Below are 18430 nucleotides of genomic sequence, written 5' to 3' on the forward strand. Positions count from 1 at the left end.
TGCATCATGTCAATTTCCTTGTAATTAAGGACAAAAGACATTTATTATGAATGGTAAATATCTCAACAAGTGGGATGACACCAAGTGACATCCTAGGTGGATGATCATAAGTTTCATAATGCCTAGATAGTTATGCATGATCCCTTAGTTTAGGGCAAAAACCAAATATACATCTCACAAAGAACCATAAGGTGACTTGTATATATTTTAGTACACATTAGATACAAGTGAGATGTTAGGATGGTAAACAAAAATCAAGATGTTGATTTAGTGCATCTTGTTGAGTTTTAGATTCATCAAAACACATAGTTATGTGTTTTCCAATCATTGGGAAAACTAATGTACAAGTCATGTGCATTGAGCCCAAGGAACATGGTTGGATATTGGTTTTGAAAATATTTTTAAAATGCTTTTGAAAACCTTGGTAAAGACTATGTTTTGATAGTATTCATCATTGAAAAGTTAGACACAAACTAGGAGAAAATATTGAAGTTTTCAAGAGTTTTCAAATTTGTGTCACTCTTTGAAAATAGGAAGTATTTTTATAGAAAACTATTTTTCCTTGATAGAGTATACCCTAAAGAGTAGCTACATGAATTTTCACGATTTTTGTAATTGTGTATAATTTTTGGGGAGTTTCTGAATTTTGCTGAAACTAAATTTCAGAAAATCAAAAACCCAATCGATCAGCCGATCGATTGGGATGGTTTTAATCGATCAGTCGTTCGATTGGGAAGCCAATTCCCGTGAATAGAGGGTTAGTGGATCGATCAGCCGATCAATTGACCCAGGCTGGATCGATCAGCCGATCGATTCAGAGGGAATTTCTGCGAGCAGTAGCTTGCGGAATCGAACAATGGATCGATTGAAGTGATTTCAATCGATTGAGTCCCAACTTCAATCGATTAGGAAGTCTGATTTTGGCCTGAAAAGCCTAAATTCAGCACTTTAAGCCACTTCAAGTTCCAATAACCATTCCAAATCCCTTGGAATACATTTGTATATATTTAAGGAGAGTTTTCATAATGAAAGCAAGTATGGATTGGTTAAGGTAGACTTAGGTGAAGTTTAGGTTGGGGTTTAGTTTCATTATTGAATTTTGAACCTCAAAACTTTAAGTTTTGATTTTCCTAATTGTTTAGGAACTCCAAGTCATTGTTGGTGCAATGACAGAAATTTGACCATGTTTTTAGGGGGAGTTACTCCTTAAATGCATAAAAATTTACTTTCAAAAACCTTGGAAGGGGATCCATAAACCATTTAATCAACCTATTAATTCCTTCATCATGAATACCATTTAATTAATCCAACAACTTTACTTAATTAATATTTAATTGATTAATTAATTAGACCTAATTAGCAATTTGATTCAATTCAAATTCAACTGTCGATATGTTTTAAATCAATGTTAGTTAAGCATCAAATTAATTAAGTAATAGTCATAATTAACTGATTATTATTCTTAATTTAAATCAATTAACTTTCAATTAATCCAACATTAATCAATTAAATAATCCTAATTAAATCATCTTACTATTTTCGATGGTCGGCGGTGGCACAGGTGACGGCAACGTCGATAGAAAGGTGGACCAGTGATGCTCACAGTACCCATCTTCTTCTCTAGTAACACAATGACTTAAGGCAGCCGGTGGTGGCTGCAACGCCGACAGAAAGCAACGCCGCCGTCGATGTACAAAGGCGACGTCGTCGGTACAGAAGGGATAGGTGCGTTGATACTCGCTCGTCATGGGGCCCTGAAAGGCAGTAGCGAAACAAATTAGACAATCACTACCCTTCGGCAGTGAGGGAGGTAATGACAACAACGCGAATCACGACTAGCCGACGCGATGATGGGCGGTAGAGGGCAGAAGCTGTCCAGCAACTTCCGAAGTTGTTGGCTGACTGTGGATTGCTCCGAAGACCATCAGCTCACCGGAGGAGGGAGATCATCTGATGTCTAGCAGGCGACAGTAATTTCCCTTGGAGCTGCTGGTGACACAAACAGCAAATGGCGTTTTCGTGGCTGGCGACGCCTTTTGGTTGGCAGCGTACGCGTAGGAGAGGAAGGAAAAAAAAATTAAAACTAAAATCTATGAAAACCTAAGGTGTCGCTTGGTTTAGGAGTTTGGGAATGAGGGAATGAATTCATTTTCAAACCTTGTGTTTGGTTTAAGGAATGGAATTAAAATTTTAGAATGAAACCCCAAAACTTGGGTATTGATGAAATTCACCTCCTCCCTTGGGTTTTGATGAGAATGAGAATTAAATTTTGGACGAAAATATATATATTTGTTCAATTTTTTTTACATATCACTTTCTCTCTCCTTATTCTTTCTCATCATAATTTTTCTCTCCTCAATCTCTCCCATCGTACACTCTCTCCTCATTTTCTCTCATCATACTTTCTCTCTCCTCATTCTATCATCACACTTTCTCTCTCATCATACTTTCTTCCTCAATTTCTCCCATCATACTCTCTCATTTTCTGGTATCACACTTTCTCTCTCTTCATTCTCTCCCATTACACTTTCTCTCTTCTTATCCTCTCTCATTCTGCTTTCTCTCCGATCATACTCTCTTTTTTCATTTTTTCTTATCACACTTTCTCTTCTCAACCTCTCCCATCACACACTCTTTCTTCTCATTGCTTTTATCACACTTTCTCTCTCTTCATTCTCTCCCATCACACTTTCTTTCTCCTCATTTTCTTTCATCATATTTTCTCTCCCATCACACTCTCTCTTTTCTTATTTTTCCTCATCACATTTTCTCTCTCCTCAATCTCTCCCATCACACACTCTCCTAATTTTTTCTCATCACACTTTCTCTCTTTCTTCATTATTTCCCATTACATTTTTTGTCTCATCATATTTTTTTCTCTCCTCATCCTCTCTCATCTTGCTCTCTCATCACACTTTCTCTCTCTTCATTTTTTCCTACCATATTTCTCTCTTATCACACTTTCTATCTCATCACTCTCTCTTATCATATTTTTTTCACATTTAACTTTCTCTTATTTTTCTCTAAGGGTAAAAAAATAATTAGTTTATTCTGATAGAAAATATTCAACTAACCAAACATTATTTTTAAGAGTGATATGTATACTCATACCTATTCTTATTCCATAATACTATAATTCTCATTCTTATTCTGATTCTAGGAAAGAACCACATGTCACCTAAGTTTATTCCAATCAACTCCCACTGTGTTTATCATTTTTTTCAAACAGACTTTTTATTATCTCGTTTATCCCCATAAACATAAAAAAGACTAAATAAAAATTTTTAAAATCCCAATAAATCCCTAAACTTCACATATACTCTTTATTATTATTAATAATAATAATATTATTGTTTTATCCCTATTATCATATATGAATTCAATTAGGTTAAATTTTAATTGGATATATTACAGAATTCCAGTTAGGTCTATTGGATCTGATAATTAGTAGGAAGTTCAGATAGGTTAAGGAGTCAATATATTGTGGAAAGTCTGGCTCGATCTACGAGACATGAAACTGGCCGAAATCTAGTTGGTTCCGCAGACCTGACAATTTATAAGAATACCTAGTGGGTCAAAGGAAAGTTAAGCGATTCTGCATGATAAGTGAAAAAAGTCACTGGAGGAGAGTGATACAATGAGGACGAGTCCCAATTAGGGATTTTATGCGCTGATCCAGCTTAGATATATTTTAGAAGTCTAAGCTGAGACCATGATTAGATCCTGATCTTGGGAAGATATAATCTACTTAATAATCCATTATATTTAATTGTGCTAACTTTATTTTACAGAATATAGTTTGTTATTTGGACTAACATTTTTTGTAGGGGTAAAAATATAAATGTAGTCTCAGATGATCAATGCCAGAGGCATCTTGGAACTACAGGGAGGTGCCTCAGAGCTACGCGGAGGTGCCCTGAATCAAGAGGAGACACCCTCATGAGGATAAACTTTGAGGATAAAGTTCTTGTGGGGCACTGAAGGCGACTCGGAGCTATGCGGAGGCGCCTCGAAATGTATGGAAGGCACCCTCGAGTGGATAGAAGTCATAGTCTGCACGACTTATCACGACTGAAGCTTAAGAGATCATATTTAAGGTTGGAGGCACCTTAGATGAGGTTGGTGGCACCCTCAACACTCTTTAAAAACAGTGTTCGACCAACACAATAGACAAAACTTCAATACAAGCTAAGATGACTGTTTTGTTGCTTCGACTACGCTCTACTGTTGCGCTACTACTCCGAGACATCTGATTACTGTCCGCAGATCGACACCAACATACGAGCATCCCACATCAATATACTTTGTGATTCGTAAAAATTTACTTAAAGCGACTTAATTTATTGCTAAGGTCGTGTAGTATATATATTACACTGTAGTATTTTGTGTTTCTATAGTTGATTCACTCTTCCGATGATTTTGAAAGAGGTCTTTAGTGGATTGTCTAATGATACAATATAAAAGATCATGATGGCAAAAGACGAATATATTCGCCCTCAGCACCTCCGTTAATTCGTCCCAGGACCAACACGAAGAAAATAAATCATAGACAACTACTAACCTTTGAAATAATGACTAACACAATATAAAAAATCATAAGCCTTATAATAAAAATCATTAAAGACTATGAATCAAATAATTGATATTTTGTGCATTTGTTCTTTCGTTTTTTATCTTTTGGTTACATACTTTACCCTCGCACTTAATTTCAAAAAATGAAAAAAAAATAAAATTTTTAAATATACATCATGCATCTCCTGACACGTATACCCCGATTCAACACATGTTTATCTTTTTATATTTCTATTGTAGGCTACCTACATGGAAATTGGATTTATTTATCATACGATTTATCTAGAATTTTTAAGATGCATATCCTAGTCTGTCATTATCAAGAACTAGAAGTTGATAGGAGTTCGTAATTAACTCTTGGACCTTTATGTCAACACCACTATTAATGAAACAGTTGTTTCGTTACCTTTTTACACTCTGGTGGGTGCTTGAATGTTTCAAGTCCGCTTTGGCTCAACCTGTTGGAAAAATAAATAAATAATAGTCCAAGTAAGAATGGCACTTTAATTATCATTGAAAACGACAAAAGTTAAAGTCTCAAAAAAAAAAAAAAAAAACTGCACATGTGATAAAAAGGACTTCTGTAGGTGTCTAACCTACCTGAATATTCCTAAGATAATTGATTACAAATGAACCAGTCATTTTAAACAAATGCTAACACATACAATAACCGGGAAAGAGGGGCATAACAGACGACAAAAAAACTTGAAGAGTAGTTCTTCAAATATACAGGCTATTCTTCACGTTTGCAAGTAAAATTAGATTTAGATACCTGAAAAAGCTTATAGTCAGTTGACTTGCAACTAAAGCTCTGTGAATAATACACACTTCCAGTTGTAGTTCTCCCATCTAAGCATTAGTTCCCTACTTTGCAAGTATCAAAGTAGAGATGGATAAAACATCATAACTATGATAGTAGATAAGATTTCTTTTGCTTAACATCTTTGGCACGTCCTCTGTAGCTCATAAGGATAAAATGTAACATAGACTTATCTAAAAAAACTCAGTGCAAATGAGTTTAGAACATTGTGGACAAATGTTCACTAATTATTCAAATCAAGAGTATATAGCTAATGTCGTGAATAAGGTAGATCCTCTAAGATAGATCAAAGTCAAGGAAATCGATTGACATAACAATCAAAGTTAAAGAGTATCAGCATTTGGGATCAGTGCATACCATTGTCTCAACTGAGCGGTCATCTAACCGAACCCTTTGATCGGTCGAACCATGGTTGGAATTCCGAATCAAGTCAGTACTCTCCAGAGCAAAGTCATCTTCATCACTCAGGTTATCATGATCAACTATTCCGACCGAATTATCTAGTTGAACAGACCTATAGTCCGATCGGATAAATTAAACACTTGATCTGATCAAACTCAGTGGCCAAACTAAAAGGCCAAGCAGAAGAGGAATCCCCGACAACATCCCCTAAATTTGACCTCGTGGCTCTTGCAAGCAATAGTCGATCAGGCTTTACGAAGAACTCGGTCGGCTTGCCATGTAAGCATATTATGGATCCCTCAACCCAACTACCTCATATTCCTTCTTGGTAGGGTTGTAAACGAGCCGAGCTTTGGGGTATTTAAACTTGTTTGATAAGGTAACCAAGCTGAGCCGAGCCAAACTTAAAATGAACCAAGCTTTTAAAATGATTGTTCAAGCTTGGCTTAATTTATTTTTTATGAACTTGAGCTTGTTTGAAACTTGGCTTGTTTAGATGCTATCGAACTCTCAATTCAAGTTTGGCTTGAGCTTGATTCGAGCTTGGCTTGAGCTTGGTTCAAGCTTGGTTTGTTTAAATGCTATCGAACTCTCAATTCAAGCTTGTTTGATTGTTTGAAAACTTTAGTTATTTGATTGGTTATTGAGCTTGATAATTTAAAATTATTTGTTTGCTTTATTTTATTTTATTATTTATTTAGCATATTGAAAAAAAATTTATTAATGAATATGGTTCGTAAACATTGTTCACGAACATTGTTCACGAACATTAACGAGCTGAACACATATATGTTCAAGCTTATTTGTTTAGTTTAACAAACTGTTCAAGCTTGTTTATTTAATTAATCTTATGTATATTGAACGAACATAAACAAGCTCTTATCAAACCGAACACCAAGTTTGTTCACAAACGCTTAGTTCATTTACAGCCCTACTTCTTGGTATTTTATGCCATGGAATATTCTATATGCAAGTACAACAGAAGCTTCCAGCCTGCCAAACGTAGGGATTGTACATCCATTTTAAGAAAGGTGTCAGAACATCTTTATAGTATGTCCTTTTTTGGAAGTGCTATGAGATTCGTGCATAAACAAATAATAATACTATAAAAGGAGATTTTCATCTACAGACGCAGGTATACTGCTACACAACTTTAGCCACGGTTCATTCTACTGTTTATTTTGCTATTCATCGCCTTCAATCGGATCACTGACTGAAACGTTGGAGGGCCTATGACAGGGACCCCTTTCCTAGCCCAGTTGCTAACGCTCCTTTGGATACGCAGGACCGTTCAGAGTCATCGTTTTTAGCTTAGAGTCTTCACACAGTTAACACCAGAGCCACCTACCTAGCATATCGTCTCCACCGATTTTAGACAGGATCAATAACCTTTATTGATGAAATCCAGTTGCCTTCGTATCTCATCTATTACAAATCAATATACTGAATTCTAATTATGCTATCCAAGAAAAATATTTATGTGATCCAATCTACCATTTACATCCATCCTATCAAATAACTCAAATCTTGAAGCTGAAAACTCAATGCATAACAAAAAGCACATTAGATGACCATAGCTTATGCATCCCAAATTACTACAGTACTGCATGAGTTAAGGGCAGCTCCTATAGTAGATACATTGAGTGAAAATAAGTTAAACTGGTATAAGATACATTCAAAGATGAATAATAGATTCTATAATTAGACAAGTTGAATCTACTAGTGTTGAAGGTAAGGAGAGATCAACTAGAACATTATCTAACATGATTCAAAGTGATTTAGATATCTACGATATTAAGAGTAATGCAACATTACATAGACCTAGATAGCAGGTTAAGATCTGTGTAGCCAACCCCAAATCGGTGGCCAAACATTGCCTGTTATAGTACAGGAATTAAGTGAAACATAAACAGTAATAACATGTCAAAATGCAGATTATCAATGGCTATTACCTGAAACATTTTAAATCAGATTTGTTATCTGACTGTTGTCTAATATGGATTATAATTGAAACATCACTAAGTATGTATAACCACACTCCATTAGAGGACATGAACTTTCTTCAGTCATATGCAGTTCAACATATCTACTTAAAAGAAAATTTATAGAAGGAACAATGTTCTTTGCAAATGTCTTAAACAAACTTCATATTGCAAATGTCATGCCTTTTCAAAATTACTACACAAACAAGAAAGAAAAGGATTGTCTAATGAAGAATACGTGACCAACATGCATGTGGATTCATAATATAATAAGCATGTACTCTGCCAATACAGATAAGGGGAAAAAAAAAGGAAATATGATTTCAGAGACCAACTCAGTCAACATCAAAATATCCCTTTTGGTTTCACAACATTTCTTTGCACTTTGTAGCCTCATTATTGGTAGATGAACTCGATTTATTTATCAAGTTGTTGAACGCATCCAAGAATGATGGCCCAGATTGCACTCTAACTAGGTGCATCCTATAAGGTATCAATATGGTCCTCAGCCCTGCAAGTAAGCAAACCAAAAACCACATCATAATAACCCTTATTCAATTAGATTCAAGTTTAACTGTCTACTGCAAGAAAATTATATTAGCATTCTTGTATGACTACCATTGTCAAAAAGGTACGTCATCTATTCCTTAAATTTCATGGCACTTGGAGTACTAAAGGACAAGATGATCCCAGAATTATCATTGTTAAAAGGGTGGCAGGTCATTTATATGCTCTAAAAATCTACATAAGCATACAATACCAACAAGGTGAAAAAAAATTTAAAACAAAGAAGGCAGAAAAAGAAAGTTACTAAATTTTCAATCTTGCCTGCAATGCACATAGCTCGGTAGATGATTGCAGCTGGAGCACCTCCACCTTTCGAGGCCATCCTCGGCTGCTCCAGGCATTCCAGGAAGGAGAGGTCCGCCTTCAGCAATTTCGCCTGATCGTAAGAGTCGTAGCCGATATCATGACAGTAGCAACAAAAGTCGAGCCAATCAACGGGCCTCTGATCCCACAGCATAGAACCGCCATCCTTGCCGCTGGACCAATTAGGACCGCAGTAGCGGCCGTACCGTGGGAACAGCTGCGAGAAGAATCCCCGCACACCCCCATGCCAGGGCACGGAGGCGACATACGGCCTGAAAAGAGGGACTGCGCAGCCGCGCTCCGACGAAATCCGCCGAGGCCTCGGACGCTGCAAGATCGGAGCCGGAGAAACCGCGAGGGCGGAATCGGGCTGCGCCCGACGCGGTAGAACCAAGCGGAGACAGCTCGTCAGGCATTCGACCATTGACCGTGGGAAGTAGAGCTTGTATTGATGTCTCTCGGCATGGGGAAGGGGAGGGGAGGGGAGAGGGTTGAATTGGGGGGTAGCGGGTGAGGCGGAGGAGAGTGAGGCGGTGGGGAGGAAGGTGCCGAGGTGAGAGTGGAGGAAGTTGAGGTTGATGGTCGGGGGAAGAAACCATGAGGGCTTCTGCCCCATCGAGCATTCGGTCCCGGAGCCGCCTGTTCCCCTCGTGGCTCCGCGTCCGCCTTCAACTAGGGAATTGATCGCGGCGAGGCGTCGAAAGGAAGCATACCGGCCCAGGAAAGGGGAAACGTGTGGGGAACGCGATACTGAAGGGAAAAGCTAGGGCTTTTGAAATCCTTCCAATTAGCCACCCGCAATCACATTGGTTAATATGATCATCCGAATGACCGGATCCCTTATGCCTTATTCTGTTATACATAAACCAATAAAGCAACAGGCATCCAATTTCAAGTTACGTGTGTTTAATTTTCGTATTTTCTCTCATATTCCAGAGAGAGAAACACGTGGTCCCAGGATCCACCATTGAGGTAGTGCCACGTGCAAATTTAAAATCAGATTAATAACTATGTATTCCTATGTTTTCTTTTTCTGCAGTTTATTTTCTCAATTTAAACTAATGAAATATAAAGTTACATCAGTTGAAATCCCCAACGACAGAAAAAAAGAAGATTGAAATAAATGAATACGATAATATAGTTGTAATGAGAGTCAATGAAGAACTTTCAGTACTAACTTGTATGAAGGTAGATCATACTTTCAATCAAAGTAGATTAGTGTTGAATTCAGAGTTCAAACTTTGAAGAGTGCCATGATCTTCCTTATCTCCTCGAATTCTAGAAACCAGCTAATCCCTATGTTACTGAACTGAAAGCAAACTACTTGTCCTGCCTATTCCCCTCAATGACGAATTTGAATTGATGCCCAAAATCTGCAGATAAATCAACAAGGTTCAACACTCGATCGAAGAGTTCTGTGCGAACAAATCGCATGATTCGGACACCGAATCACAACATCGATGGAAAAAAAGAAGAAGTCAAATCGAACCCAACACTTTAGATCTCGACATCGAGCAGACGGCAGTTTGAGCCATAAAGGAAACAGAAATCAGTGGAGGATGGAAGCGTACCAGTAGCAAGGGGTTCAGGGTGAAGGAGGAAACATCGAGAAGACAATCGACAGACGGCGACGACCTTTCACTTCCTCGATCTTCGCCGCGATCGCGCGGGCGTGATGGTTCACGGGCAGCGAGTGAGCCTTTTATCGGTGTTTTTATAGGACGGGCCTCATATGGGCCGATGGATGGGAGACGAGGGCATCGTTTTGGAATGGTCGGCTCCTTGTAGCCGTCCAATCAGGGGCCTGATCAAATTCTCTGCGATCGGACGGATAATAATTCATACTTAAGATTTGTGTTCACCGCCTTGCCCGTGTTAGAGAAGCGCCGTGTCCGCCGCAAGAGCGTCGGCGATCGGTGCTGCCGGAGATGACGCAGAAGGGAAGCCTGTTCAAGGGCCAGCAGAAGAGGAGAACCATCCCTCCCAATCGCCATGGAAAGACTTCTCAAACCCGTAAAGGTTTCGCCTGATCCCTTCTTCTCCCTGCGTACTTGCCTCCTTGTTGCTTATACTTAACTTGGCCTCAACATGGTCCAGGGAAGAAGTACTTGAAGCCTTCCAAGATATCCAAGGAGATGGAAACTGACCGAGTTAGTGCTCTTCTCCTTCTCTATTTTATGCTTGTCTCTACCTCTTCAAAATTCTTTTCCCTTTTTTTTTTATCACAGACTCTACCTTTCCTTGATAAGCATTTCGCCTTTGATTAGTTGTTTCTGCCAAATAGATTGTTCAGTTCTCAAGGTTTTTCAGAAAAACAACTTCCCTATAACCCTAATTTGAGATTTCTGCTACTGTATATAGTTCAAATGTAGTTCAAATACTCTGTTGATAACGAGGTGAGAAATGGAATATTGATTTCATCAGCGATTTTTTCTTTTTCTTTAAAAAAAAAAAATTGAATGGTGAGGCTCCTTTTTCAATTTTGTCATCTGTATGATGAGAAAATATGCCTTTTGTTTACCTTGAAGTGTATAGTTAATGCGAAGGAAGAGATATAAAGATAATTTTCCTACCTTCTAGTTTGGCCTTCTTTTTCCATTCAAAAGCTATCAGGATAAAGGAGTGCTGGAATGTGTTATCTGCATTTCCATAAATTTAGTATATCAATATATGTTGTTAAAAGAATAATTTTAGGCTTATGGTTGATGCACTGGCCTGTAGGAAGAAGAGTAATAAGTTTAATGTGATGTGTAAGATGAAGCAAGGCTTTCGTACAATTGCAACTCACTAGCCCTAATACAACCCGTAGATAGGAACTAAATTTAACAACACTAAAGTATTTAAAGCTGTAAATCTTGTAAAAAGATGGTTGCTACTTAGCTGACAAGAAGTTTGCAGTTGCTAGATCTAGGATTTGAAAACAGGTATTCTACTTCTCTGCTCAGGGAATGGATTGGGATGAATAAGTTTAATGTGATGTGTAAGATGAAGCAAGGGTTTCGTACAATTGCAACTCACTAGCCCTAATACAACCCGTAGATAGGAACTAAATTTAACAACACTAAAGCATTTAAAGCTGTAAATCTTGTAAAAGGATGGTTGCTACTTAGCTGACAAGAAGTTTGCAGTTGCTAGATCTAGGATTTGAAAACAGGTATTCTATTTCTCTGCTCAGGGAATGGAATGGGATGCCCTAAACAAATGTGTGTGTGTCTGTGTGTGTGAACAAATCTTAAAAGTCATCCGCAAACTTGTCTCGTACATTGACACCACTACTCGAGGTTGCTACAACTTTACTCATTGTGTGGAGCATAACTCTTGAAGTTCTGGAAGCCAATTATTTTCCCATGCAACCCTTCCTCTGCAATCAGTTCTGTTTCTGACTTCAAGTCTGTATTTCCCAGTTGTGATCATAATCAGCAATGATTATGTTCCTTGTTTTCTCTTTTCAAAGATGAAATGAATTGCCACATTCTTGTGAGGTTTTAGTTCATGCAATACTTTCGTAGAACACATTCTCTGACTACTATTTCGTCAACCATGATTTCTTTTACATATTTCTGATGGTATTAAACAATTCATGAATCAGGAACTGAGCAAGTTCATAAACCACTGCAACGAGATCAAGGCTACAACTGCTGCTAGCAAGGAGGGTGGTCAGCTTAACATTCTGAAACCCGAAACAAATGCGTCTACTTCTGCAAAGACGCAGGAAAAAAGCTAGAAAATGTTGTTTTGTGATCTGGATATCGATGCCACAAGATGATCGAAGATGCTTTGATTGCCTTGTTTTAGTTTTTTTTGTTTGCCTATAACTTGAAATTTCAGATGAGCAGTGGCTTACAATGTTTGAATGTTTTTTCTCACTATCAGATAAAATGTTTTGGGCTACAGATTGCAGTAGCAGCATATTCATGACACAAAAGTGTTGTAAAATTATAGGGGATTATTCATCTTTATGATGTGTTCTTCATTTTCTTTCCTAGATGAGACATTTAAGTAGTGTTTTCTAGTCCATTTATTTAATCTAGAGGATGTAGATTGCTATAATCATTGAGCCAAATGCAATGATGTATCCAAAAAATTGTTAAAACTGATATAAACATTCAAAAGGATTATCATCTATGTTCTTAACTATTGTAAGTAAAGAAGTAACCAGTAAATTCAACATATAAAATATTATCAACAACAATGAAGACTTTTCTTCCAATATGTTATATTTTATAACATATAAAATATTATAAGATATAATAAAAGAAAATGTTCAAATAATATATATATATATATATATATATATAAGGGAAAAATTAAGAAATATATATTTAAAAATAATGAACTTTTTTTTCTTTCTACCAACTATATAAAGCACACAACAAACACCCACGTCATTTTATCTCCATTCGTTCTCTTATCCTCCTTTCATGGCGATGGCTGCCATCGCTAACCCTTGCGCCCTCTCGCCGACCACCGCCCTCGCCTCCCAAAAGCTCGTTGCTCCTCACTTTGTCTCGCCTCTCTGCCCCTCCTCCTCCTCCTCATCTTACCCTTCCTTGGCCTTCCACAAGCTTCACATCCTTATCAAACCACGACTTCAGATCGCTCCTAGAAGGTTCGAAGTTTCCCCGCTTCGCGCTGAGCTCTCAGCCGTCGCCGACCCGGAGACCGATCTCGAGGATGGTGAAGCCGGATCCGAATCGGCCGTCGCCACCGTCGCCGCTCCGACCAAAACCAAGACCGGCAAGGCCGCTTTGCCCCTCAAGAGGGATAGGGTAGATCTTCTCCTGTACACTCGTTTTTTGTTTTTTGTTCGCTTGTCCTTTTGGGGTTTGTATGGATCGGTGCAAGTTATGTGGAATTTGTTGTCGCAGACAAGGTCCAAACGTTTTTTGGAGATACAGAAATTGAGGGAGAACAAGAAGGAGTATGATGTGCCCGCTGCAGTCTCGCTTCTCAAGCAGACGGCGAGCACGAAATTTGTGGAGTCCACAGAGGCGCATTTCCGCCTCAACATCGATCCTAAGTACAACGACCAGCAGCTGAGGGCCACGGTGCTGATTCCTTGTCCTGCCGTTCTTGGGTCATGTTGAATTTTGTGGGTTGCTTACATGTGTTTTCATATCATATAGGTGAATCTGCCGAAGGGGACTGGGCAGACTGTTAAAGTGGCTGTGCTAACCCAAGGTGGGTTATCATTTGTGTTTCTTTTCCCACACTCCATTGCTGCATGCTATTATTAAACTATACATTATAATTCATGGTTTCTCCTACTAAATTGTCGAACTTTATGGCTAGCTTTTTTTTTTTTTTTTAATAGTGCCAGATTTTTCTGTTCCAATATTGATATATCCTTGGTATGGTAGCAACTCTGCTCCGCAGTAGCCAACTCAACCTTGCCCTGGGGGCTCAATATTGATATGTCCTTGTTTATATGAGAATATGCTTTGGAAATTGAAATAATAAGAAAATTATAAGTTGAAAGTCCTATAGAAACAATGCAAGGTGTATAACTTCAGGAATTCCGTGTTTAACTTATGGTTGTATTCTTGGCATTCAAGTCCATGTTTAACTTAGCTGATGTTCTGTTAGGAAGATATATGTGTGCCCAACATCCAAAAGTAGCAATTGGTATTTACAAAAAAAAAGAAAGAAGATTCATCGGATCTATTGTCTGATTTCATCTTGGAAATGGAAAACCTGAATGGAATATGAAAAAATCCTAATGTTTTCTCCTAACTCTAAGCTAACTCATGCGGCGATTTGCGAAGATGTTGTTTCTGAGGTGGAAAATTGTAATTCATCACAACTGACTGTTTGTAAGATTCTGAAGTACATAGTTCAAATTGGATGTTTAGAATTGCTAATGTGAACCTCAAGTTCATGCCATGATTGTTAATCATGTGACCTGGGTTTTTTATGGATTGAAAATTTCATTTGAATTCTTAATTTAATTAGGAAATAAATGGTGAGGATAGGTACATTATATGAGCCTTATGGGTTGTGCTTAATGTATCTATATTATGTCTATGACTTGATGCTCTATCTATTTTATGTAGAGACATAGAAGAGGAGAGTTGGGTATCATTTTTTGTCCTCTCCTGTCTCTAATAGTCTGATTGCATCAGATTCCTATTGAAACTTTCTATAAAAAAAACACAAATTAACAATCAAATATGCACTAGGAATTCAGATGGCAACATTATAAGCAGGACCTATACATTGTTGAATGTGGTGTTTACATTTGTTGCATATATTATCTCTGAGAAAAAGTAATTTAGCATGTTTCTTGGACTTCTATGGAAATAATAGTTAGAGTGACTAGTGGAAGGAAGTTTTAGAAGTTAGGTCAGACAACCAAGAATTTCATTTTTTCCCCCTCTTTTTCTTTTTCAGGAAGAAAATAATTAGAGACACTCAAGCAATTAACTGATATAAATTGATATGCAACTTGTTTAATATTCAACCTGCATAGTATTTTTGCAAATAGTTTTTAGTCCTACCTCAATATATCAGAAATATTGTAAATTTTGACGCAAACATGTAAGTATTTTAGATATATATTTTTTAATTCTACTTTAAGTTATGTAGGTGCAAAAATTGATGAAGCCATGAATGCTGGAGCTGATATAGTTGGTGGAGAGGAATTAATAGAGCAGATAAAAGGTGGATTTATGGATTTTGATAAGTTAATTGCTTCTCCAGATATGATGCCCAAGGTCTGAACTGAATCTTACTTAAATGTTTTTCTTTCTTGTTTGTTGCTACTAGTAACACTGATATGTTCGTACACAACATTTTGAGAAATTATTCTAATTATCTCTGTCATTCTGTTAAATGAGTAATTCCATGGACATGCAAATGACTAATAAAAGCGACATTGAATGTTTTTCTGAATTTAACTTAGGTATTTGCCGAGGGAGGATGCAATGCATTTTCATGTCCCTTTGTGACTTGACATTCACACATCTTTATTCACATTTCTAATCTTTATATGTTTCCTAGTTTGAGCATGCCCTCAATATAACCCTTTCTCCCTTTTAATGCTTTGAGTTGAATTGTTCTATTAAATTTACTATTCTCCTGCAATCTGCAATCACAGGTTGCCAGTTTGGGAAAACTTTTAGGTCCACGTGGACTTATGCCTAATCCTAAAGCTGGTACAGTCACCACTGATATACCTCAGGTATGGCTTGGAAAGATCTTCTTCTAGCTAGTTCCATTTATTCACTTTGGATGTATAAAGTCTTATGTTGTCATTTACATTTGATCTGGTCGAAGCTTATGAGTTTAATAGTGTTTCTCTGTTGATATTTCATTTCCAATTTGTTTTAGAATGGCAACAGAAATTGTGGTTACTTCGTCAGCTTATAAATGTAGCACATGGATTATTGTGAAATACTAAAAGGGTTGAGAGGCTTAGATGAAAGCGGGCTTCCTGAATATAGGATTAACAGTAATATGCTTGACATATATATTATAATAACATGGATTTGAAGAAGAGAAACTTGTATGTATCGACCCAGGCAATTTCTTTTGGTAGGGAAGTTACTAGTTTATGCATGGATCCTATTGTCCACGGAAAAATAGAGGTTCACCATACACATATTTCTTCTGGTTAAGCTGGAACTTACTATAATATGTTCGGCTTTTCTTTTGTACATTGAAATGCTTTAAGCCATGACACCCAGTTATTCATTTTTGTCATCTATTAAAATCACAACAACCTATTGACTTACTACCTTAAAACCACTACCTTGACTCAATTAGCAATGTACTATCAGTAACAAGATAAGCTCAATAAAAAATACTGGCTAAGAGATGTTTCAGCATCCGAATTCAGGAGGACTTCAGACTTCACTAACCAGCATTCAAAGATATATTAACTGTGAAATATTATGAATCAGGATTTAATGACAAAACTGATGGAGATTGGATAGATCATAATTAGTTTTTTTTTTGGATTAATGTTTTTTACATAGCTCCTTTATTGTTTGCTTGACTTTAATCTTTGTTTCAGGCTATCCAAGAATTCAAGAAAGGTAAAGTCGAATACCGGGTGGATAAGACTGGGATTGTTCACGTACCTTTTGGGAAGGTTAATTTTTCAGAGGAAGACCTTATTATCAATCTGATGGCTGCACTAGTATGTTTCATCTTTATTTAAACCAATTTTTTCTTTTGGGGGAAATTGAATTAGCTCCAGTGACAGAATGCAACCTTCTCTTTCTTCCTCTCTCTGCAGAGATCAATTGAAACAAACAAGCCTTCCGGTGCAAAAGGAGTATACTGGAAGAGTATTCATATTTGTTCATCAATGGGACCTTCAATTCGATTGAACATAAGAGAAGCACTGGACTACAAATCCCCTGCAGCGTAGGACTGAAGCTCAGATTGGCACATGAAATACTTGGTAGCATAATTTGCCTTGAGACCATGGCAACAAGCACTACACAACTCAAAGATGACCTACACCACAGCCAATTTAGGTATGGAATTGTTGTTATCTGAATAGTAGGTTTGTGTAAGTTCGATGATGGTGTGCCATTTGGTAGAAATGCACAATGCATATCCCCAAATGCAGCAGCTCTCTACAATATTATTCTCTTCTCACTGGTCCTTCGTTTGTTATCCTTTACCGCAACACATAACCTAAACGGTTCAGGTGAGTTTGAGCCCAGCCCATCAGCCCATGTATGACTACCGAAGCCATTCATATACAACGATTGACCAGGAGTTTTGTTCAATAAATCGGCCCCACAATCTGACAATCTCGCGTGGTATCGGCCCACACCCGTAGCGGTTCAATACACCGCTGCCTATTAAAAGTTGAAATATTAGCACGTTGGGCGTCTGCAACTGCAACTTAACCGGAGCGTGTAAGAACGGTCGCGGTCATTGCGAACTCTAGTAAATAAAAATAAAAAATAAAGAATTAGTAAAATTTTATATATATATATATATATATATAATTAATAATAAAAAAATAATATATATAAAGTCATAAAAACTTAATACACCATTATATTTTTTGACTTGTAATTTTTTTAAAAGCTCATATAATAAATTATTATTTATTCATCTTTAAATTTATAATTTATGTTTAGACTATTCGTCTCTAAAAACACTAAACAATATAATGAGAATAAACAATCATATCCCAATTCTTAGGTTATATATAAAATATATAATTAATAAGAATATAAATTTATACAAATATATATCATTTATTAGATTTTTAAATTTAAATTAAAAAATTATCATATTTTAATAAGATGAATTAGTTAGGCTTTGAGACTATAAATATATGATTATCAAAATTTAAGTTTGAATTAAACCATGGTAAGTCCCTATTCGAAACCACCGTCGCCGTCTTCTTGTGCACGCTCGCTCGCGCATCCCCCCATAGGACCTTTGTCGTGCCTGGGCTAATGAGCTGCCGGATCAACGAGAACTGACATTATTTATTTAAAAATTAACATGACATGGGGTGTCACTGTATCGGAAAAAGTTCATTCCAGTTGTTCTGCGACTGTTCCGTTGAATCATAGACTTAACTATGTTTAACGGTGAGCATTTCATTTAGTAGATACACTTCTAATCAAATTAATTATAAATTGACCCCAAACATTAGTATTTACACGGAGAAGAGTGTCAACTTGTCATTATATTTAAAATTATAAAAATAGATATTATATTTAACTTTATTTACTTTTGTGTATGGTGTCAATTTTGCTAAAATGGATTCGGTAAGGTATATCGGTATTGAAATTTTATACCATATGTCATA

General features: G+C 37.0%; 3 protein-coding genes and 1 long non-coding RNA gene across 4 annotated transcripts; 2 read left to right on the forward strand and 2 right to left on the reverse strand.

Annotated features, from left to right (window-relative positions):
- Positions 1-8015: 8015 nt before the first annotated feature.
- On the reverse strand, positions 8016-10368 carry LOC121981072. Its single transcript, XM_042533415.1, has 4 exons — positions 10218-10368; positions 9825-10019; positions 8605-9498; positions 8016-8287 (listed from the first exon to the last, which is right to left on the reverse strand). The coding sequence occupies exons 3-4, from the start codon at positions 9260-9262 to the stop codon at positions 8142-8144; spliced, it is 804 nt and encodes a 267-aa protein (XP_042389349.1). The 5' UTR covers positions 9263-9498; positions 9825-10019; positions 10218-10368; the 3' UTR covers positions 8016-8141.
- A 66-nt stretch (positions 10369-10434) lies between these two features.
- Positions 10435-12605, forward strand: LOC121981073. Its single transcript, XM_042533416.1, has 3 exons — positions 10435-10665; positions 10744-10796; positions 12236-12605. Exons 1-3 carry the CDS (start codon positions 10575-10577, stop codon positions 12368-12370), a joined length of 279 nt encoding a protein of 92 aa, XP_042389350.1. The 5' UTR covers positions 10435-10574; the 3' UTR covers positions 12371-12605.
- LOC121981074 lies at positions 10805-12213 on the reverse strand. The gene is made up of 2 exons (XR_006111730.1): positions 11220-12213; positions 10805-10919 (listed from the first exon to the last, which is right to left on the reverse strand). It is a non-coding gene; the product is annotated as an uncharacterized LOC121981074 (long non-coding RNA).
- Positions 12606-13039: 434 nt separating the features above from the next.
- On the forward strand, positions 13040-17259 carry LOC121981075 (50S ribosomal protein L1, chloroplastic-like). The gene is made up of 7 exons (XM_042533417.1): positions 13040-13415; positions 13515-13694; positions 13773-13827; positions 15232-15359; positions 15743-15826; positions 16661-16786; positions 16886-17259. The coding sequence occupies exons 1-7, from the start codon at positions 13068-13070 to the stop codon at positions 17018-17020; spliced, it is 1056 nt and encodes a 351-aa protein (XP_042389351.1). The 5' UTR covers positions 13040-13067; the 3' UTR covers positions 17021-17259.
- Positions 17260-18430: the final 1171 nt, after the last annotated feature.

This window comes from Zingiber officinale, chromosome 5A, assembly GCF_018446385.1.
Source record: "Zingiber officinale cultivar Zhangliang chromosome 5A, Zo_v1.1, whole genome shotgun sequence".
NCBI classification, from domain to species: Eukaryota; Viridiplantae; Streptophyta; class Magnoliopsida; order Zingiberales; family Zingiberaceae; genus Zingiber; species Zingiber officinale.